Below are 23,506 nucleotides of genomic sequence, written 5' to 3'. Positions count from 1 at the left end.
TTATGTGGTAGGGGAGAATTTGGTGGTGATGGTGATGGGGGCCAGAGAGAGGCCAAAGGAGGGGAAGCTACACAATGAAGATTATGGTATTTGGGGTAGTTGGAGATCTTAGAGATCATGTTGCCCGATCTCTTGTTTTCATACCAAGAAACGAATGTCCTGAGAAGCTAAATGACTTGTCCAAAGCCAGAGAACAAAGACAGGATTCCTTACCCAGTACTCCTTGCTGGCCAAGACTAAGCCAAGAGAAGGCATCTCTGTGCCCTGGGCTGAGCTGGAAATTACAGCGTCTGGGTGTCCATAGGAGGCATTAAGCCTTCCCTACATAACCCATACAACTGGCACCACAAAATAAATGCTCATGGGCCAAGGAGAGGGGCACTCTTTAGCCCGGTTATATACTCGAGTCCTTCATCGTGCTGCCTCTGTATTTGTGTCAGAGGCGACTAAGTCCCTTGCCTGTCCCTAATCCCAGCACTGGCAAGATCAGTGAATGGACTTGTTTCTTAGGAGGCCACCTTCAAACTCTAAGTGGGAATAAGGGGCAGACAAGGATCCTGATGATCCTTTCTTGGCCACATGGAGAGTGGGCTGCTGCCCAGGCCATTCCCTGTACTCATACTCCTCCGTCTCAGGAAACGAGAAAAGCAGAGAGCACTGTTACCCCTCCCCACCACCAACATTTGAGCCTCAGAAACACAATTTTAGCTCAATCTGTCACAGCTTCCCATCTATCCTCCTCCCTCCCTTTAACCGGCATGTCCCCAAACACTCGCTCCTATGCACACAAACTGGGCGACCCATAGATTTCGATTTTGCACGACCTGGTCTTCCCAATCATACGTATTAACTGGCAGAGAAGATGTTCAAGATAATGAAAAGCTTTGCATGTAAAAAGAGAGGGGAAGGGGGCTCAGGGCTGCAGATAGGAGGGAGGATACCAAGGATTACAAACTCTTTACTAAACATTGGAAGTCGGCATCAGGCAGCTTCCAATTTCCTCACCTGAGCCTGAAAGCCCCTATTAAATAAAATAACTAAATAGGAATAAAATGCCATTTGCCTTGAGTTGTGCCACAGCCATGCATGTGTGTGTGTGTATGTGCATGTATATGTGAGAGTGTGTCACTGGTCTCTTTTACTCTTCTTTCTAAAAGCACAGTTCAAATGACAAATAGTTTGTTGCAGTGTATCAGTGCTATCTATTTATCCAACCCGGTAGGGGGGCAAGTCCTGCAATGTCATCTTTTTTGGTGGGGGGGAGAAGAGAAGAGAGTGTGGAAAAAAGAGAGGAGAGAGAGGGAGAGAGAAAGAAAGCACGAAACAGGCCGAGAGAAGAAGAAATTGGAAGCAAATGGCCCGTGAAGTAAACCGTGATGTAGAGCTATGATCGATGTTGCAAATGGTTTATTCATCCATCAGATATTGTTGTGCCCGGGGACTGAATGAACTCTTTCAGTGTGTGCCATATGAAGTTAAGGCAAGTAAATTTCTATCTTTCTCCGCATTAGATGCCTCATTGCTCTTCAATCAGCCCTCACAGAGGCAGAAAATGGCTCAACCATCTGCCTTCAAATCCTCCCTTTGGCAGATCTCAGGGCGCTTTGGGGGTGGGGGGGGAGAGAGAGCAGTTACCCCTAAGCTCCTTTTCCATAAGCCCCGCTTTGGTGGCCAGCTTAGCAAGGGATGCTGGGGTTCCCCAAAGAGAAGAGGCCCTGGGCCATGGAGCCCCCATCAATGCCTTTCTCTAGGCTTCCACAAAGGGAGGATGCTGTCAGAAGCCAGGGAAGCTTCTATATATAAAGGTCTTTCGAGGGCCCACTTTCCTCCAAGACAACCAAGGAACCAGGGTTTGCTAGCACTGTGGTCTCAGGGCCCACCCCAAAATACTGGGTCACCTTTCAGCCTGTCTCCTTCTACTTCTGGATTCACCCTCTTTGTTCCCCTGTAGGAGGTGGGGTGCTGCCACTCTGGAATAAGCAACAGAGCTCATATATTTCCTGGGGGAAGTCGGAAGGGTCACAGATGTGTCTTGTCCAGAACCCTACCTAATCCTCTCCTGTTGTCTTCCCCAGGAAATATCTCCCTGCTTCTTCTTAACAAGAAATGTATGTGGGGTTGGGGGTAGGAAGGGACACTGGTTTCCCCAGGATTCCCCAAACTGAATTAACTCTCTACCTCCAAGAGGAAACAGGATTTGTTTTACAGAGGTCTCCCATCTAGTCTTCCAAGAGAGAATTACAGAATATTAAGACTGAGGGAGGCCAAATCCCCTGTTTTACAAATGGGGAAACTGAGGCCAAGAGAGAAGGTGGTGTGATTGGGGAGATAGAGGACCTGGACTCAAACCCCGGCTGTTACTTACTACCTGTGTGACTTTAGGTAAATCACTTTATTCCCCTAGGTCTCAGTTTCCTCATCTCCAAAAGGAAGAGACTGTATTAGATCAGCGCTGAAGTCCTTTCTCTTTTAGCTTGAACCAAAGGTAAGGGAGGATGAGAGGAGAAAAGGCAAGCAGTGAAAGGCTCAGAGCCAGAGACAGAACTAATTTGCAAACATACCCTCATTTTTTTTCTCAGGGACAAATAACCCCTCCATTACCTGGCCTATCTGGGCCTGCCTCCATGGATGATTACCAAATGATAAGAATTCTACGCTACCTTTTGCTTTTTTCCTCCCTTTTCTCTCCTCCTCCCATGTTTCCCCTCTCCATTCACCCTTCGGCAGGCCTACACTCCTCTGGCCTCCCTGCCTTCCCCTTGACTGACTAAATAATTAGCGGTGGCCTGCCTAAGTGTCGTGGGGCCAGCAGAGCATGAACTGGAAATAGTCAGGCCAGCAGGCAGCAGCACCACGCAGCCTGATTAGGCCCCAGGGAGCGTGGGCTCAGCGCTAATGAGTGACACACCTCGGTCCCAGAGAGGGAGGGAAGGATGGCAATGGGGGTGGGGAAGCGGGTCAGGACATCAACAAGGGGCTACTCAAAGGGAGCTGCCCACAAAGCAGCCACTTCAAAGGAGCAATGGGGACACCCGGAGAAGGCTCACCAGGGAATGCCCATATGGAAGGTGAGGGATACATCCCATTTCCACAGATCGGACCAACGAGGCTTTACCTCAGCATCCACCCATTGTCTAGAACCTGAACACTGAGGCCAGTTGATGGAGTGTGTCCCATGGATGGGAAAGCCTGGCCCTGAAAACATTTCCTCCTTCTTGAGAAGTCTCATCCTAATTTCCCATTGGAATAGTGGGTGATACAGTGGATTGAACGTGGGGCCTGGAGTTAGGAAGCTAAGTTAAAATACTAGCAGTGTGCTCCTGGGCAAGTCATTTGGCCTCTGTTTCCCTCAGTTTTCTTAACTATAAAATGGGGGTCATCATTGCATCTCTCTCCTAAGGTTGTTGTGAATCTTAAAGGAGGGAATATTTGTGAAAGTATTTTGCATGGCTCTTGGCTGTATGGAAATGTTTGCTTTCACTTCTTGTCCTTTTGGCTAAGACCAAGTATAGTACAGGAATGTCTACTGCCTTCCTGTCTCTTCCCCTCCTGCATGAGTTGCAGGTCTGTTTCTTTCTTAGGATGAGGAGCGGGACAGACGCTGCCAAGCCAGCCACATGCTACTTGGGAAAAAATTGTTCTCTACCCCAAAGGCCAAGTGAACTCAGTTTAGCTGATGCCTGTACCATCTCTGGTCAAGCTCCCCATAGTCCTTTGGGAGACATGACCACAAACCGGCTAGGTGGCACAGCGGATAGAGCACCAGGCAGGCATGGAGTCAGGAAGACTCCTTCATCCCATGTTCAAATCGGGCCTCAGATACTTCCTAGCTGTGTGACCCTGGGCAAGTCATTAACCCTGTCTGCCTCAGTTTCCTAATTTATAAAATAAGCTTACTACAGGGCTTGGCATATAATAGGCAGGTAGGTGGCACAGTGGGTAGAGCACCAGGCATGGAGTCAGGAAGACTCGTCTTCCCAAGTTCAAATCTGGCCTCCTACACTTCCTAGCTGTGTGACTCTGGGAAAGTCGCTTAACCCTGTTGGCCTTAGTTTCCTCATCTGCAAAATGTGCTGGAGGAAAAAAAAAGGCAAACTGTTCCCGTATCTTTGCCAAGAGAACCCCAAATGGGGTCACGAGGCATCAGATATCACTCAAATCAATGAACAACAAAAACCTCAAACCACTCTCAAAGTTCAGAAATCAGGCGAGGGTTGTCCCAGAGTGCTGGGCCCATGTCCTGCTGGCCTTTCTGGCCAGGGACCCTAGATGCTTCTTTCAACAACCCTCTCCCAAAGAGCCCGAGGTGTCATGCCGAGCAGGGGAGCACAGACACCCTTGGCCAGAAGGTGCCAGAGGACAAAGGAAGCTTCTATTCCCATGATAAATCTCCTTCCCACCCTAACTCCTGCACATACCCGCCCCCAACATTGGAGCAGGGAGAGTAGTGGGGGGGGGCCTTTGAGGGGGGAGAGAGCAGACAAAAAGAGAAACACCCCGGGGAGAGAAATCCTAAACTTCAAACAGGGCTGAGTGAGCAGAGAGATCCCAGGCTGAGAGCTCGGAAGAGAGGGCAGCGGGCCATCCGCTTGGTGCTGGAAGAAGACTCAGATAAATGAGCCCAAGGCACTACCCCCCAACACCTCCCCCGCTGGCCCCTCATACAATCACTCCAGACCTGCCCTGAAAGCTGGTGGGCCCAGGACTCCCCCGCTCCCCACAAGTGTCTCATCTGTCTAATTGCCTCTTTATTGTCTCCCGATGACATTTTCTCCTTCTGTGTTGCCCTGAAATAATTCCTTCCCCTATTCATCCCGGCAGCAATTAGAAAAAGAGAGAGAGAGAGAAGGAGACCTTCAAACCCATCCCAGAGAGGGGGAGGTGGGGAGGGGCGAGGAACACAGGCAGGGCCTGGCCCCAGCCCCATACCCGGCCCCCTGTGAAATTTCAAATTAGGCTACAAATACATCACAGCATCGGCCTGGAGAGCGGCCCCCGAAGACGGACAGCGCAAAGGAAATGATAAATTACCTTGGGGTTCTCCAGAATTCCGGCCTCGTAGCTGCAGGAGAAGGAGGAGACAAAACCAGAGAGAAGAAAGTCAGGAGGGAGGGAACATTTTCCCCAAGAAGTCAGAAGAAAGAGGCCCAAACTGGCCCTCTTCCCTTGGGCAGAGCTCCCATTGCTGGGTGATAGTTGACATCTTGGCTTGGGATGGCATTGGAGTCTAGCAAAGCCACATGGGCTCCATTGGGCCTGGGCTAGGAAATGAGCTCTCAGGCATTCCTAGACAGGGCAGGATGTAGCATCTGGAGTTTCTACCCAGGTTGGGAGATGTTATATTCAGGGAATACCCTGCTCTGTGGATGCCTTTACCCCGTCTCCTCCCAGTGGGACCAACAATGCATCCCCATGGAGGAAAGGAGACATCCCTTGTCCACGGCACTCCAAGGCTAGATTTCCAAAGCCTGTTTCTCTCTATGGGTCCCTGGTCCTACCTGATGTGCATAAGGTTCTCATCCATGCTCCATGGGTTCTTGGGGGTCACTGGAACTGGGATTCCATGTTGCTGTAGAAAGAAACACAAGACCCAAATGGGACTGTCTGAAGAAACCAGTGTGGCAGTGGGGTGATATGACAAGGCCCCAGGTGGTCTTTCTTACGGGTTCTCATATATCCAAGTCAATAGGTGCCCCCAGCCCAACTGTAGAAGGCGGCTAATGTCAGAAGACTGACCCCTACCTGCTCTACAAAAGGACCCGGAGCCCTTCTGATGAGGCTTACAATACTCTTGGCTCTCCCTCTTGGCATGTCCCCAGAAGTGTGTTCTCACCAAGGCCATACATGGGAGAGGCTGCAGAGGGGGTTCCCACACTGGGTGGGAGACTCCATGGTTAGTAGAAAAAAGATATCTGCAGTCAGGAGGCCTGGGCCAGAAGATGCTGCATCTGTTACTACTAACTAACTGGCGGACCCAACATAAATCTTCCCCAATATCAGACTTCATTTTTCCGCAATGTTAAATTTGAACTTGGACTTCTTATCTAAGACCTCTTGTAGCTCCAAGCTTTTGTTTCTTTTTTTCCATTTGAATAAGTTTATTTAGTCAATTTAGAACATTATTCCTTGGTTACAATAATCACATTATTTCCCTCCCTCCCCTCCACCCACCCTTGTCTCCCCACCCCCATCCAAGGCGCAATTTCATTGAGTATTACTTGTGTCCTTGATCAGAACCTATTTCCCTGTTGTTGTTTACACTAGGATATTCAGCTCCCAGCTTTTGTGATTACACATTCTCCAAGTAACTAATGGTCCATGAAAAGAAAAGAAACTGAGGCCAGCTGGGTAGTACAGTGATTTGAGAACCCGGCCTAGAACCTGGAGCTCCTGGGTTCAAATCTAACCTCAGACACTTCCTGGCTGGGTAACTTTGGGCAAGTCACTTAGCCCCCATTGCCCAGCCCTTATTGCTCTTCTGCCTTGGAACCAATACACAGTATTGACTCCAAGACAGGAGTAAGGGTTTTTATTAAAAAGAAAGGGAGAGAGAGAGAGAAGGATAGAGGAAGGAAGGGAGGAAGGAAAGAAGGAAGGAAAGAAGGAGGAAGGAGGGAAGGAAGGAAAATAAAATAAAAAAAGAAAACCAGGAGACATAGGTGAAGAATAAGAACTGATACTGAGGCAGTTCCTTAAGATTTACAAAGTACTTTATACTACCCTGAGAAAAAATCACCTTAGGTGTCAGAGAGAGGATTTGAACTTGGGTCTTTCAGATTCCAGGTCTAGCACTCCATCCACTGTGCCACCTAGCTGCTGAAAGGAGCTGACTGGGAAAGGGAGATGCTATAAAAGGTTTGGAAAGAGGAGGTTTCAAAGATCTTTCTCTCTGAACTACATATGCAGAATCAGAAGGCCAAAACAAGACCAGTAGGAAAACATCAATCTTCTCCTTAATTGGCTTTTCTGCTCTTAGACATTTTCTTACCTCCCATAATATTTCTAGAACCAATGATGGCATCTGCTCTTCACCTATATTCCAGTACAAAGGAAGAAGATTCAGGGGAGGGGACATTGTTTTCCCTTTCCCTTTGATCCCCAGTACCTAGGACATGATCACTGGTCTAGATATTCAGTTTCACAGGTATAGGGGACTCTAGTGTGGAGATACCTTCTACCTTGCATATAAGGGATGCTTAATTGGGATGCTTGTTGAATGCATCCAATCATCTCCACTGCTTCTCCAGTCATGCATAGCCCATGCTGGCCTTTTTAATTTGGTCTTTTTCACCCTGAATCAACCTATAAAGACTTGGGTAGTGGAAAGAGCACTTGATTAAGAGTCAGGAAACCTGGGAGGTGGATTTGCTGTAATCCTGGCAATGCAATGTAATCCAATGAAGCCAGAAACTGAGAAAGGTACATATTGAACTAGCACAGATTCTCAGCAGGAAAAAGCTACTACTTGAGTAATAGCAATCCCTTTAAACAACACCCCTGACAAGGTGTCATCACTCAGCCTCTGCTTGGAGTCTTTCTGTAATTTGTGCCCATTCATTGTTCCTAAGGCCCATTCCCTCAGAAACCAAGAAGGACAAGTCTCATTATTTGCAATAAACCTTCAATCGGGTTTAAGAAGACACCCATCATCCCTTCCATAAGTCTTCACTCTGGGGCTCGCTTTTATCTTCCATAAATGATATTAAACTAGCTGATTTCTATGGTTCCTTCTAAGCATTCTATGTCTCTGAATCTAAGGTCATGTTTAGACTCACTGAGTTATTTAATCACACTTCAAGACATGACATTGGGGCATGACAGGATGGATTCAAAGGTCTCAAATTAATGGGAAGAACAGAAATGTCTTGAGTATTAGGCAAGTCTGAAAGTAGTGAGGGAAAACATGGCCTAACATCCTTTCAAAGTCCCATTCGTTGGCTGCCCCAATGGCCTTGGGTGACCAGTCAAGGAGGACCTGGCTAGAAAAAGGCTCTGATTTGATAATGAAGCCATTGAGAGGAGGCCAGGCTGTGTTGATGATGATTATTCATTATTATATCTAAAATTTATATAGCATTTTCAGAGGACCACACATCTAGAGATGGAAGAGATTTCAGAGCCTTCTATTCCAATCCTTTCATTTTACAGAGGAAGAAGCTGAGGCAGACCCAGGAAACAAGTGACTTGCTTAAAGTCATAGTCAGTAAGCATCATAGGTGGGTTTTGAATGCAGCTTTTACAACTTCAGAATCATTGTTCTTTCCACTGTATCAGACTGGTTTACCAAAAATGTTCTCCAAAACAACCTTCTATATGTTAGGTCCCATGAATACAATTATCCCCATTTTACAAATAGGAAGAGCGAGATTCAGAGAAAGGAAGTGATTTACAGAGTTGGAAGAGATCTTAAAGCTCACCTAAACTAATCCCCTCACTTTGTTAATGAGGAAACTGAGGCCTAGAGAGGTTAGGGACTTGTCCAAGGTCACACTGATGGTTTACCAAAGTTCCCTGTCTCCAGTATTCTTTTCCCTAAACTATAGTGCCTGACCTCAGTTTTTGAAATGAGGGCTCACCTTCTTTGAGCACCCACTCAAAGTTTTCCATAAAAGTCATATCCACACTTTCACTGATATTCAAACAAGCCTACACAAGTAGAAGCACATTCTCTCTCCTTTTCCTTCCCTCCCCTTCTCCATCAGTCCTTTTTCTTCCTTCCTTCCTCTTTTTCTTTTTCCATTTCTCCTCTCTGGTTTCTTCTTTCCTGTTCTTTCATTCTTCTATTTCCCTCCCTCCCTCTGTTTCTCTCTCTGGGTCTCTCCCTCCATCTCTGTCTCACTCTCCCTTCCTCTCTCTGTCTTTGTCTCTCTTGGCCTTCCTCCTTAGGTCCCTCCTTCTCTCTCTCCCTCTATTTTGCACTGTCTCCTTGTTCTTCCCTCTCTCGGTCTTTCACCTTTCCTCCCTCTCTGTCTCTGTCTCTGTCTCTGTCTCTCTCTTGTCCTCTGTCTATCTATCTCCCTCTCTTGGTCTCCCTCTCTGTCTCTCTTTCTCTTCCTCCCTCCCTTGGTCTCTCTCACCCTCCCTCCCTGTCTCTGTCTCTATCTCTGTCTCTCTTCCTCCCTCTCTCTGTCTCTGTCAGCCCCTGGGTCAGGAAGCTTCTGCTGGGGCTTGACAGAGAGGACCCTGTTCACACTCTGGCAGCCACACCACGCTAGCTCCTTCGCTCCATTAGCTTTCAAGAGCTGGTTAGCCAATTAATGCTCCCTTTTGTTTATCCTGAATGGGCTGTAATCATGAGCACAGGGTGAGCCCGGAGGTAATGCTCTCTGCTCTCGGCTGGCTCCCCTCCCCTCCCCTCCTCACCCCCACCAGGAGCAGCCTCATTCACTCCTTCCCAAACTTTTCTCTCCCCTCCCAAATCACCCAGATGGCAGCGGGTCCTTTGCAAGGATTGGACGTGAACCTATTTATATGCAAAACTTATGCTAAACCGGACTAATAATGATGATTGACAAACTTGAAGCTTACAAAGTGCTTTACATCTACCATCTCCTTGGGGTTTCTCACCAGCCCTTCCAGGTAGGCACTACAGCAGCCCATTTGACAGATCAAGAAAACAAGGATCAGAAAGGCTAAGTGTTTTGCCCATGAACCCAAAGGCTACTTAGTCTTAGAAGGGGGCTTTGAGCCTGAGTTTGCCTGATTCAACTCCAGCACTCTGGAATTGCATATGCACTAGCCAGTCAGTAAGACTGTATTAGGTGCCACTTAACCAGTAGAAGGGCATAAGCACCCAACAGTCTACAGATATATTTCAGGCATCTCGATTTCACCCTGCATATGTGAGTGGTCCTCTCTACGTCATGACTCACACGAGATAGGAGATGAGAGCCGACACTGGTTGTTTAAGAGAAACAAAAAGTTGCACATCCAAATAAGTCTGGTTCCTGTAAGAGCCGCTCCCTGGGGAAGCCAAACACTTATTCATGCTGGGACTGTACAGGAACACCCTTTGGGGAACTGGAGATCCTGACCAGTTTTTTCCTGGGGGCGGCTGGGTACCTCAATGGATTGAGAGCCAGGCCTAGAGTTGGGAGGTCCTAGGTTCAAATCTGGCCTCAGACACTTCCCAGCTGTGTTATCCTGGACAAGTCACTTAACCCCCGTTGCCTAGCCCTTACAGCTCTTCTGCCTTGGAACCAATACACAGTATTGATTCCAAGACGGTAGGTAAGGGTTTAAAAAAAAAAATCAGACACAACTGAAACTGTAAGATTGCTAAGTAGCCTGGATGGAGAAGTGACTGTTTTAAAGGTTATTTTAAAAGCACTGAAGAACAACCCTTTCTTCTTTGCAGAGGTTGGGGCTATAGGTATAAAACATAGACCTAGATGATGTATTGGTTAGCATTGCTGAACTGTTTGCTTTCTTTTTCTTTTTCTTCTTTGTCATAAAAGAAAAGGGGAGAGGCTGGGTACTTCACATTTTGGGAAATGCAGGTGAAGCAAAAACAAAAAGATAGCAATAAGTTTTTTTTTTTTTTAAGAGTTGCAGAAATTGAGATGCTAACTCCTCAAACACCAGCATCTCCAAATCTCTCCCTCCCACGTCTTCCTAGACCAGAGGTCTCCAGTTCCGGGTACATAGGGAGCCTAGTGCTGGTTTCCTTCTATCACAAAGTGTTTCAATGTAATAAGGACGAAAGAGGAAGAGACTCATTTTTGGCAGGCTGCAGGGGAGTGAAGAGAATAAAATGAAAATACTAAACACTAAAGCCAAAATTATCCTCCCCTCTAATCCACAGTTCTAGAACCCCCCCCCCCCAATCAAATCTGGGTGATAGAGTAATAGAATTACAATTGTGGTTGTTTTCTAACTACCTTAAATTTTTTGTCTTTTTGGTTTTAGAGACACTGGCAAAGACGTATACTTATACATGTATAAATATAGAAGTGTTTTTCCCCCTGGGAAGTAGATGATGGATTTTTGGGCAGAAGAAGCAAATGTTCTGTTTTGTTTTGTTTTACAAGTCTCAAATATCACCTTTAGACTTTGGTTATTTATGAGCCCTGAAAGATGAGAATTTTAAAAGCCCCATTGATTTTCTTCCTTGCTGATTCCTATTGCATGCTGAGCTCTGGGTCTGGACAATGAGTCTATGCTGGTCAATTTCACTGGTGGCTTCTTCGAAGCTAGTGGCCAACCCTCCCGGAAATGCTGAATCACTCCCTATGATTTCCCTTTGGGCTCTGTTATTACTCTCTGCTGCTCTGTTTGGTATGGGAGATTGTGGTCCTCTTGGTGAATGCCTCTATTTCCTCATTTTAAAATGACATTTCAGAAAGATACTAAGGGAAACACCTTTGCTGCCGAGTCCCCTTTCCTCTCCAACCGCTCCTTAGATTGGTCTCCATTGAGAGAATCAGAAATGCCTTTTGTTTGGGGCTTAAAGGGAAAGAAATTAGACAGACTCAAGCCCTCCCTTTACATGGGACCTGGGGGTGTCTGGTCTGCTTTTCTTAAAGAAAGGCACGTGTTTCCTTTTCTGTATGACAGGGGAAACACACACACACACACACACACACACACACACACACACAACCTGGGCTCTCTTAATAACTCTGCTATCTGACAGTTTGTTTGGCAACATATGGGATTGCTCTTGTAAACTCCCCTCTTAATGATAAAACAACAGATGGTGGAGAGATCCTTCGCACACGGCTCTCCACGTCTTAATGGGATGCTGCCGGCAGAGTGGTGGCAGCAACTGCACACAGAGCATCCCCTCCGACTCAGCACCTTGGCTGCAGGAATATTTCACAGCCTGGGTTGCTGACTGCTATTTAAAAACTGAAGCAATTTTCTGGTCTATGCACCGTGTAGCTTTTTTTCCTCTCTGATTGATTGAAGCTGTTTGTCAAGCACTGCCATCAAGTCGCTAAAAAGAAAGGTACCCTGGAGAGCGGCTAAGGATCCTGATGCAAAACTTCTAATATGTTTTATTGCAACTTGTACTTCAAAAGGGAAGGACGACAAAGGCACAGTGTTTTTTGCCTTTGTCTGACGTCGCCCCTTTGAGCCACTACCTGTTCCCTCGGAAAAAGCAGCTGACAATTAAATTCTAGGTAATTACGGCCCTTTGCAGAAAGAGGCCTCACTCTCCCCCCACAAGCTCCCCCCCACCCCGAACCCCCACCCCCAACGACACTGCTGAGACGGCACACACAGTGCTGAGCCGTCATTCCCCCAGGAAAAAGAGAAAGATTAGGAAGAGCACCCTTTTGGCTTTCTGCAATGAGGCCTGCTGAGACGTGGGAAATAGACAAAGGGCCGGAGCCCGTTCAGAGTACATCTGTGGAGCTGGCCCAGTGGGAGAGCTGCCACATGACAGGGGGTGGGGGTGGGGGGCGAGTCTGATCCCCCAACTCATGGGAATCAAGAGGCTGTGGACTCTGAGGCCCTTGTAGGGGAACGATGGCTCTTAGCAGGATCCAAAGCAACATGCCCCCCCCTCCATCCCATTCTTCCTCTGACTCAGATGGGGAAGCCACCAGGAGGTGGCTATTTAAGGGAAGTTATTAGGGGTGTACAAGGGACAGAGAACAGAGGGAAGGTCAAGGCCAAGAGTCAAAGCGCCATACCTTGGCATACTCCATCAGGTCGTTGCGTCCTTTGAACCTGTTATAGAACTCGGGCATCCTCCAGGGAGCGATGACCTGGAAGAAAGGTGGGAATCAGACCCCAGTGATGGGAAAAAACAGGAGCTAGATCGGAAGACCAACCAGCATATGCCAAGACTGCCCCTGATGCCCTGGGTGTTGGGGCTAGAGTTCTGATCAAGAGCTTGGGCCTGCAGCTATAGGTTCTGTTCTCCCAAAAAAGCTGGGCTCCACAGCAGGTAGGAAGAAAGGGAGAGGGGAATACCACCCTAGATAAGCTACCATTCCCACCAGTCATGTTTGTATATGGAGCTTGTTTTATTGAGATTGGGGTTGGATGAGCAATGTCTTTGCCCAAGGACAAAGCTTCCTACGCTCAGTTCAGCCCTCTTCACTCATAAACCTCTTTAAAAAAACGTTACTTACCTTTTATCTTAGAATCAAGACTGTGTATGGGTTCCAAGGCAGAAGAGTGGTAATGGTTAGGCAATGGGGGTTACGTGACTTGCCTAGGGCCCCACAGGAAGTGTCTGAATCCAGATTTGAACCCAGGACCTCCTGTCTCTAGGCTTGGCTCATCAATCCACTGAGCCACCTAGATGCCCCCACTCATAAACCTCTTAAAGGCTCACTGGACTAAAAATCAAGAAACTATTAAGAAAGTTGGCTTGTGATCCTCCTTCCACATACCCCAAGGACCCTGACAAAACTTTCTAGGGGACTACTTAAATCTAGATTGTATTAGATTCATGCCCCTTAAAAGTCTTGAGAGTCAGTCAATGATTAATTAACAGTCAGTGATTAATGAATGCTAGCCAGCTTGAAATCCATTATCAAGGGTCACAGTTTTGAGTCCACATTGGTAATGGGAAGAGCTGGGATGGTGACACTGAGGAAAGACACTGTGTGTCTCACTACCTGAGCCATCCAGGCCTTCCTTCCCTCTGGGCCTTAATACAGAGGGACTAGGAGGCCAAAGGATTAAACACAAGACCAGAGATTTAGAACTGGAAAAGATTTTAAGGCCCATTGAGTCCAATTCCCTCATTTTCAGAGAAGACTAAGCCCCAGAGAGTTTTAGATACTTGCCAAAGTTACCCAAATGTGTAGGATTTGAACCCAGCCAGGCTTTCCTGATTCTAAGCCCAAAGCTTTGGATCCACTAGGTCATGCTGCTTCTCTATTTAATTTAGATGGCAAAAGAGTTGTTCTGAGAGGAGATGGGTATAACTCAGAAGAATACTTTGATCTGGAGCTCACATTTCGCCAAGATCAACAATATTACTCACCTCCTACACACATATACTTCCTACCTGGCCAAGAATCATTGTGGAGTTGAAATAATCAGAATCTGGGGCCCTTTGATCTAACCTGTGCCTGAACAAGAATCCTTCCTAGATCATCCCCAATGGGTGGTTATTCAGCATCTGCATGAAAACCTCCAGAGTCAGAGACCTCATAATTGTATGGAGAGTGGAACCCAAGTTAGTAAGACTCATTTTTCTGAGTTCAAATCTAGCTCCAGACACTTGCTAGCTGTGTGACCCTGGGCAAGTCACATAACCCTGTCTGCCTCAGTTTCCTCATCTATAAAATGAGCTAGAGAAGGAAATGGCAAACTATTCCAGTATAAAGACCCAAAAGAGGTCACAAAGAGTCAGACACGAATGAAAAAAATGACTCACAAAAATGATCTAAGATTTGCAAATTATTTTATAAATATTATCTCGCTGACTCTTACAATAATGCTGAGAGGTGGTGCTATTATTATCTGCATTTTACAGATTAGGAAATTGAAGCCAGGAATTGACCTTGGATGGGTAGAATACTTTATGTGGAGGGTAGGGGCTGGGGTGGGCTTATTGTGGATTTGAGACCTTTGGAAAAAAGTCAGGAAGACTGAGAAGTTGCCCAGTTCATTCTTTATCCTTGGAGTAAACATTAATATGTTCTTTGTCTCCCTTTCCTGGTTACTAGTCTCTTCTGAGCTCCAGAAATATTAGGAGCACTGATGCTCCGACACATTCATAATTCCTCAATGATCTCTTCTTTGGTTGGCACTTACATATTAGCAGTGAAAGCTGGTGTCAGTGCCTATTTCTGTGTTCTGTGGAGGTTTGGGGGCACCCCACTGGAAAGGGAAATAAGAGAAAGTCTATATAGCTCCCCACCTCATCTCCACCACTGTCATTAGGACAGATGACATAAGCCAAGGAATTTTAAAAGAGAAAGGACTTGTATCTCAATCATCATTCATCCTAGGGGGAGTCCAGACTCACCTGCCTAGTCATGGGAAAATGGGCTCCTGCCAGTTGTAGGGGTAATCGTGTAGAGCAGACTACATGTCATAAAACCTATGTCCATTAAAATTTTTTTTTTTGTTCAGGAAATATCCTTTGAGGGAACACTCCACCACCACTAATGCAGAGCAGCAAATATTTGTTCAGGAGTTAGAATTTAGAGAGAACATTGAAAAGTTAAAGAGACTTGTCTAGGGTCACTTGGACAGTATATGGCAGAGGTAGGGCTTGAACTCAGGGCTTCCTAATTCTGAGACTGGCAGTTCTCTAGCCATTGAACTACACTGACTCTCTATGCCTACAATGATGATAACCAGGGCAAATATTTCTACAGAGACTTAAGGGTTACAAGGCACCTACCTACATTAAGATATATCTGGGGGCATCTGGGTGGCTCAGTGAATGGAGAGCCAAACCTAGAGATAGGTAGTCCTGGGTTCAAATCTGGCCTCAGACACTTCCTAGATGTGTGACCCTGGGCAAGTCACTTAACTCCCATTGCCTAGCCCTTACCACTTCTGCCATGGAACCAAATACATAACTATGTATTGTAGTATTGTACTACACACAGAAGGTAAGGATTTTAAAAAAAAAGACCCATCAATTAAGAAATCTTCTGCTAGTAAGATCTCCCAGGGACCCCATGCCTTGCTTTTCAGGACTGCTACCACCAATACCCCAAAGGGCCCTGGGTTATAGATGACTCACCTTAATCTGAGGAGCCATGGAGTAGCAAGTGAGCTCAAACCGGATCTGGTCATTCCCCTGAAACACAAAGAAAAGCAACAATCAGGAGTGAGCCAAAGGACAGCTGAGCAAAAAGGGATGTAGAGAAGGTAGGTGGCACAGTGGATAGAGCACCAGGTCAGAAAACGGGAGGATCTGGTTTCAAATCTGGATTTGGACATATTTTAGCTGTGTGATCCTGGGCAAGTCACTTAACCCTGTTCACTTAGCCCTGGCTTGTCTGTCATCAGAGTTGTTACTAGGGCAGAAAGTAAGGGTATAAAAAGAATTTTTCTAATTAAAAAAAGGGCATGATGAGGTGGGTGAGAAGAAGGGGATATACTAATTTGATTCACCACCATCCTCTTTCTCTTCTAAGGCTTAGGACTTCATGCCTTAGTGATCCCAGCTCCGATCCAAGATGTAGCACTCTCCGGTGGGCTTAGCTCTGGTTAGCACAAGAGTACCACCCCTGAGGGCCTTGGATGCTTCCTTGGGGTGCAACTACTTCCTGCTCATCCCTTCAGGCTCAGAGACGCTCATGGATAGCAGAATGTGCAGAAGAGGCTGGGAGTCAGTAAGTCCTGGTTTCTAGGTGGTTCTGCTCACTGATGCAGTATATAGGAATCTTTGAAATTCAAAGAAGATCAGAGCTAGAAGGAACCTGGGAAGAACTGGACACATAGAACACAGAATGTCAGAGCAGGAAGGAACCTTGGAATACAGGCTGGAAGGGACCTCAGATCATGGAATATGTGTGCTTGGGCAAGTCATTTCCCTTCTCTTGTTCTTAAGTTTGGAACGGAATATGCACGTATGTGGATTAAATGATCTTTGAGATCTCTTCTTGCTCTGATATTCTAATATCATGAATCTCTCTTTCTTATGTTTTAAACAAATAGAATAGACATGTGATGGCAGGAAAGCAGCATCCTATAATGGAAAGAGTATTAGATAGGGTCTGTGTTTGAGTCCTGGCACTGCTCTCAGCTCACTGGGTGACTTTGTGCAAGTCCCTTAACCTCTTTCAATCTCAGTTTCTTCATCTGTAGAATAAGAAGTTTGGGTTAGATGATCCTTAGGGTTCCCATTCCAAAGCCTATGAATGTCAGACATGGAAGAGTCCTTAGGTATGACCTTATCCAACCTCCTCATTTTATATATGATTATATATGATTAATCTGGAGCCCAGAGATGGGAAATGGCTTCCCAATGGCACATAAAGAATTAATGACAGGGTAGCTAGCTGGCACAATGGATAGAGCCACAGGCTCTATGGGAGGACCTGGGTTCAAATATGGCCTCACACACTTCTGAGCTGTGTGACCCTAGGCAGTCACTTAACCCTTTTTACCTAGCCCTTACCCTTTTGTCTTAGAGTTGTTACTAAGACAGAAAATAAGAGTTAAAAAAAAAAGATAAGAGTGGAGGCTAGAACCCAGGTCTCCTGGATTCTGGTCAGGAATTCTGTCACACCACATTATTTTTTGGATGCTACCTTTCAAGGAGGACCCTCGTTGCTCAAAACCATATTCCCCCAATATCTTTTGGGGTTCTACAGAAGGGAGATCATGAAGGGAAGGAAATATTCCTTCTCTTCTGGTGCTATCTCTCCAGGCACCAAAGAGGAAAATGGCAGCCCGCTTCCTGACTATCCCCGTCCTCCAATCCCAGCCCCCCTCAACAGCTCCATCCCTATAGGGAGACATATATGCTGTGGAAATAACAGAGAGGCCTTCCCCCTACTGTGAAAACTGCATGGAGCGCAGCAAGACTTCAGCAGGAATAACATGTTATTTTCCGGGTGTTGTGTCAGGAGACTCAGTAATATAGGTTTGAGCCTCATTATCGTACTGTGCTGCCAGGCCATAGTGATACAGGCGAGGTCAGATCCAGGGCCCGAATGGCCCCGGCTGGGAGACCCTGAATCGATTGGAAACTGAACTCTTGGCTGAGAGGGGACATCCCCCCTCTGCTCATTTAGGGGCCCAGCCTGACGCGGAGCATGGCCTAGCTCTGCCAAGCTGGTGAGGAGAGGGAGGAGGCCCTCCGCTCTTTTCTGCCCCTCTCGCGTGGTCCGGAACCCCAGGCCCCAGGAATCTAGTCCATCCCAACACAGCGGCTTTCTGGGACATCTTCTCCCCAGAGACCAACCATCTGTCCCTTCCAGGCAGCCTGGTCTCTTCACTGTCCTCGCCATCCTCCATGTTCATTCATTCGTTTGTTCCCTTCATCTTTTAGGGTTCCCCACGCCTGGCCTAGGTTTACTGTTTATTATTTAGCCCAAGGCTAGTTGCGGAGGGGGCTAAGAGAGAAGATCGAGTCACTGACCTTGAAGAACTCTCATCAATTCATCACCCCGTCAACAAGCATTTATTATAGGTCTACTATGTGCCTGGCTCTGTGCTAGGCACCAGGAATACAGAGGTGAAAAAAAATGAAGCTGCCTTTGCCCCCAGGCAATTTATGGTCTGGGGGGGGGGGATAACCTCTACATACAATTAAACAAAGTGCCAGGCAGGAGGGCATCAGGAAAGGGCATGTCTGGAAGATGTCACTGGGCATCTTTGCTCCCACTGTTTCTCCCTCTGCCTCAGATGTCTTCCTTTCTGCCCATCTCATTTCTTACCATCTTTTCCAAAATCTTTTCCAAAGCCAGCTCATCTTCCATGAAGCCTTTCCCAACCAAGGAAGCCTCAAATCTTTTCTTCACTCGGCATTAGAGCATTTACAATCTGACCATATACACATTTGTGTCTGTATTATGCTGTTCTCTAATGGTTTCATATGAGTAGAGAGAGTAGGTTGGGGTAGTTAAAAAAGAAAAAAAAAACAGCCTAGAGACAAGAGATCATGGATTCAAGTCTGGCCTCAGATACTTCCTAGCTGTGTGACTCTGGGCAAGTCACTTAACTCCCCATTGTCTAGCCCTTACCACTCTTCTGTCTTGGAACCAACACACAGCATTGATTCTAAGATGGAAAGTAAGATTTGTTTTTTTTAAAGAGAAGTAAAAAGGGGAGAGGGTAGAAAAGGCAGATAGCTAGCACAGTGGACAGAGCACTAGACTTGGAATTGGGAGGACCTGAGATAAAATATGACCCAAATCTTTATTGTATGACCCTGGGCAAGTCACTTACCCTAATTTGTGTTCTTCTGTCTTAGAACTGATGCTACGATAGAAAGTAAGAGGTTTTTTTTTGTTTGTTTGTTGTTGTTGTTGTTTTAAAGTAACACTGGACTTGGAAACAAGAAACTTGGGTTCAAAGGCTATTTTTTCCCCTATTCGAGGTATATAATCATGAACATTACTTTATCTCTCTGAACCTTAGTCTCTTCATCTGTAAAATGGGACTAATGACACTTATACTATCTCATACAAGGAAGGGACAACCAGGTTGATATAGTGAGTAGAACACAGGACCTATAGTCAGGAAGACCTCAGTTACTAGCTGTATGACCCTAAACAAGTCACTTAACCCTGTTGACCTCAGTTTCCTCATCTGGAAAATGAGCTGAAGAAGGAACTGGCAAACCACTCCAGTATCTCTGCCAAGAAAACCCCAGAGTTACAAAGAATCAGATGGAAACATAGGTTAAGGCCAATAATAGATATCATGGTTCTCTTGAGTGGGGACAACGTCTTCCACTTTGCTAGGCTTCCTCAAAGTATTAAAGGACAGGCAGCTCAGGAAAGACTTGCTAACTTGATGTCATTTGGCAAAAGATCTCCAAGTTCAACTGCCTCATTTTACAGATACAGAAACTGAGACCCAGAGAGAAACATCCAAGGCTACAGTCCAATCCAAGGAAATCAAACTTCTTATAGTACTCGAATGACACAAACTTCAACAGATTGGCCTATACTCTGAGCTATTTAAACCTAGATGAAAATCAAAAGGTCCAGAAAAATCTGGGAAAATTTGAGGGTGTGAAATCTTTTTTTTCAGGGGTATATTCCAGAAAAATTAGCAAAAAAAGACAGATTCCTCTCATGAGTTCTCCCATGATTTTTCTGAGCCCTCTCACCTTTAAGTACTCTAAACATAGTCATTTGTGGCAGATTTTGGAACACAGGTGCCTAAAGCAATAGCACATCTTTAGTTCTATGAAAAGACACTAATCAAGCATCCTGGGGAAATTTATCTTTTCCCCCAAATTTTTATCACTTTGCTAGGAAAACATTTTCCCCACAGCACTAAAACCCCTCAAAGGTCTCCATCTTCATTCTAGACAGACACAGAAGCTGGCTTGATTCCAATCAGGCTATTTTCAAGGCTACTAGTTGGATGTTCTGCTGCCTCCATGAGGCCATTGATCTGTTTCTAAGCCAGTGGACTCTTGGAGAAATCAGACATGTTTTTCCAGTACAAAACCCTCCCTAGGGGAACAAGGCAATGTCTTCCTTTAGCTCAATCTCAGTCTTCCCCCGTAAAGCCCAGCCAGAATCTCTGGAATGCCCCAGCCTTTGCAAGTGTGGCCAATTACACACCTGTATGTGTATCCCTGTGAGAGCCCACCCACATGTTGACACATGTGAAGGTGCCTGTAAAGCCTGTAGGAGAGCACGAAAGATGCTCATTTCCCTCAAAGGCCTTGGCGGTCCATCTGCTCCTGGGACAACAGTGATACAGATGGTGCCCATTTAGGCAGCTCCTGCTGCAGCCAGAGGCTCAGGCGCCCCTGGGCTCAGGTTTCCAACTCCTCCCTCTCCGCTTCAGGGCTGAGGGGGTGCATGAAGGGTGGGGGGCCACCAGGGGAGCATTAGGAAGTATAGAATGTCAGAGCTTAGAAGGGATGTTTGAACACAGAATGTTAGAACAGAGAGCACGTAATAGTCACGCTGAATGGGACCTTCGAATACAGGATGTTAGAAGACAAGGCAGAACCTTCAAATGGGGGGAATAGAATTTTTTTCTTGGAGGGAGCTTTGCACATAGAGCACAGTGTTGGAGTAGGAAGGGACCTTCGAACAGAGAACATTAGAACAGGACACAGAATGATGGGGCTGAACAGAAAACACACTGAACGCAGAAAGGTGCAGAGGGTAGGATGTTTGTGCTGGGAGGACCTTCTGAACGCAGAACTCTCCAGACAAGTGTGACAAAAGGTGCTAGAAGGACTCCAGTAACAGGTGGAAAGTAGCTTCCTTCTCTGACCCAAAAGGGATGGAGACATCCCTAGGATATGGTATGTTGAGGCGATCACCCTGGATCCTGTAACCTCATTAGGGTCCCAGACCCATGATGTGATGGGAACCAGGCATCTGGGATATCAGAGAGATGATGAAGAAACAGGACTGGCACTCAGAAAGGGAACCCAGGGCTCTATATGTGCTCACATCTGTAGTTTTGCTAAACTGATAATTTCAGAGATGCTGTCAGTGAGGAATTTTCCCTACTAAGGCAAACAGGCAACTTAAGGGCAATTATAGTCTTGGTTTCCTGAAGCACAAGTTAAGTGACTTACCAAGGGTCATACAGCCAGTGTGTCAGAGATAGGTTTTGAACACAGGTCTTTCTGACTCGTATGTTAACTCTCTATCTACTATACTATGTTGCTTCTCATATAAACAATGAGGCACCAGAGGCTAGGAGATGGGAGCTCTTGATTTTTAGAGGACCTCCCCTTGATACTTGATCAGAAGCTATCAGGGGTTGAGTATTTAGAGGATCCAATGCAAAAGCTAAGAAAGAGGACACTCTATTGCAAAGATTAATAATAGGGAAATAAGTTTTGAACAAGATACATGTAAAACCCAGTGGAACTGCTCTTTGGCTCCAGGAGGGGGGAGGGAGGAAAGAACATTAATCATGGAACCACGGGAAAATAATTTAATTAATTTTAAACAAAAGAGGGCAGCCAGGTGGCACAGTAGATAGAGCACTGGGCCTGGAGTCAGAAAGACCCATCTTCATGAATTCAAATCTGGCCTCAGATACTTACTAGTTGTGTGACCCGGGCAAGTCACTTTACTCTGTTGGCCTCAGTTTTCTTATTTTTAAAATGAACTAGAGAAGGAAATGGCAAACCATTCCAGTATCTTGGCCAAGAAAACTCCATGAAGTCACAAAGAATCACACAACTTAAAATAACTGAACACCCATATAAAACAAGGGTTCCAAATAAAAATAAATTTTAAAAATAAGATAAATTGTGTGTATATGTGCATAGTTCCAATATAATATTTACTATAATTTGGAGCAAATCTCTTCCCATCCTTGGGCCTCAGTTTCCTCATCTGTCAAACAAAGGAGATGAATGCCTGCTTGGCTCAACCACATACAGGGCAGGGATGAGGAGCCACAAGAATGATGTATGAGAAAGGTCAAAAAATCCAACGTACACTTCCGTGTGCTTAACGATAAGGATTATTCTTGAGCAAACACTGAACTGAGAGTTGGGGATAATGTTACTAACTTTTAGGAGACTTTTCTTTCTAACCCTTATATCCTGGAAGCCTCAGCCTGTAAGGCTCTGCCTTCTAACTACTGTCACCCAGTGGTGAGTTTTATCAGGGGGTCCCCTTCCTTTATTTCTCTCAAGAGATGAGGATCTGAAAGTTCAAGGACTCTTCCTTCTACTTCATACTAGACTGCCACAAAATCTTACAGAATCTCAGAAAGTTAGAGCTGGAAAGAATCTTTGAAATCATCTAGGCCACAAGTAACCTTATTTGTGTTACAGACCCTCTTAGTGGTCTGGGGAAGATGATGGGCCCTGCCCTTTCCCAGAATAATGTGTGATGTCGACACTCATAATTGAAGGAAATATAAGATTTTGGCTCAAGGTTAATGGAAAAATAAAGACCTTTCCCCTATTCACATTCACAAATCTTCTGAAATCTATATATATGGTCCCCTAAGAGACCCCAGGTTAAAAACCCCTTTATCTAGTCTGGTCATTCTATGAATGAGAAAACTGATGCATAGAGATATTGACTGACTTGTTCACAGTCACACAGCTATTAAGTGCCTGGTCTTGAAAGTAATCCAGGGCTTCTGACTCCAAGGTCAGTGGCTATCCCATCATACCACGCTGCCTCATCCTTGGGGTCCTTTTCCTATGTCTTCCTTTGTCTCTCCTCATCTCTATCTCTCCTGGGAGATAAGTCTCTGCTGATCTTCTTAAGATATGGTTTCTTCAGGGTGGACTGTCCCTCTCTTTGCTAGGGCTCCCCACCTCCCATCAATAGGGAAGGAAGAAGCATCCCCTAAAGTTGACTGCCACCAAGAAGCCCGTCATTCAGATCTGTCCTATCAGATCATAGACCTAGAGCTAGAAGAGGCCTGAGATGCCACCTAGACCAGCATCTTCCCTCTTCAGAAGAGGAAACAGGCTCAGAGATTTTGGTAAGTTGCTTTATAAGGTCTTACAAGAAGCAAGCATTGGAGGTTAGATTCGAATCCATACTCTCTGACCCAGAAGCCAAGGCTCTTTCTACTGTCTCAGGCTGCCCTGAAAACACACTGAAATGGTGTCCTTCTGGGTTTTACAGAAGTGGCATCATAGTAGAGTACAAAGAGGTCACTGGATTTGGAGGACCTGGGTTCAAACTCTACCTGCCATTTACTAGCTGTATGACCTAGGCAATCTCTGAGCCTCAGTTTTACATCTGTAAAATGAGACGGTAAAATTGTTGTTGTTCAGTTGTGTCCAACTCTTCATGACCTCATGGATTTGTTCTTGGGGTTTTCTTGGCAAAGATACTGGAATATTCATTTAGCTCTAGGTAATTACTTCTTTCAGCTCTCAAGTGACGATTCTATGGTGGTTGAATCCAGGATCCTGACACATAAGAGGAGGGAGAGTTCAGTGTCT

The 23,506-nt window shown here is 45.8% G+C and overlaps 1 protein-coding gene across 1 annotated transcript in view; it reads right to left on the bottom strand.

Annotated features, from left to right (window-relative positions):
- ASS1 (argininosuccinate synthase 1) overlaps nt 1-23,506 on the bottom strand; it is an 85,143-nt gene that overhangs the window by 38,760 nt on the left and 22,877 nt on the right. The window contains exons 5-8 of the mRNA XM_001364654.5: nt 15,668-15,724; nt 12,642-12,716; nt 5,499-5,569; nt 5,032-5,062 (exon numbers count right to left, since the gene is read on the bottom strand). Of these exons, the coding sequence (XP_001364691.2) occupies nt 5,032-5,062; nt 5,499-5,569; nt 12,642-12,716; nt 15,668-15,724 (234 nt within the window). The remainder of the gene's footprint in view (nt 1-5,031; nt 5,063-5,498; nt 5,570-12,641; nt 12,717-15,667; nt 15,725-23,506) is intronic.

Source organism: Monodelphis domestica, chromosome 1, assembly GCF_027887165.1.
Source record: "Monodelphis domestica isolate mMonDom1 chromosome 1, mMonDom1.pri, whole genome shotgun sequence".
Classification (NCBI taxonomy): Eukaryota; Metazoa; Chordata; class Mammalia; order Didelphimorphia; family Didelphidae; genus Monodelphis; species Monodelphis domestica.
This window is presented reverse-complemented; position numbering and strand designations above follow the sequence as displayed.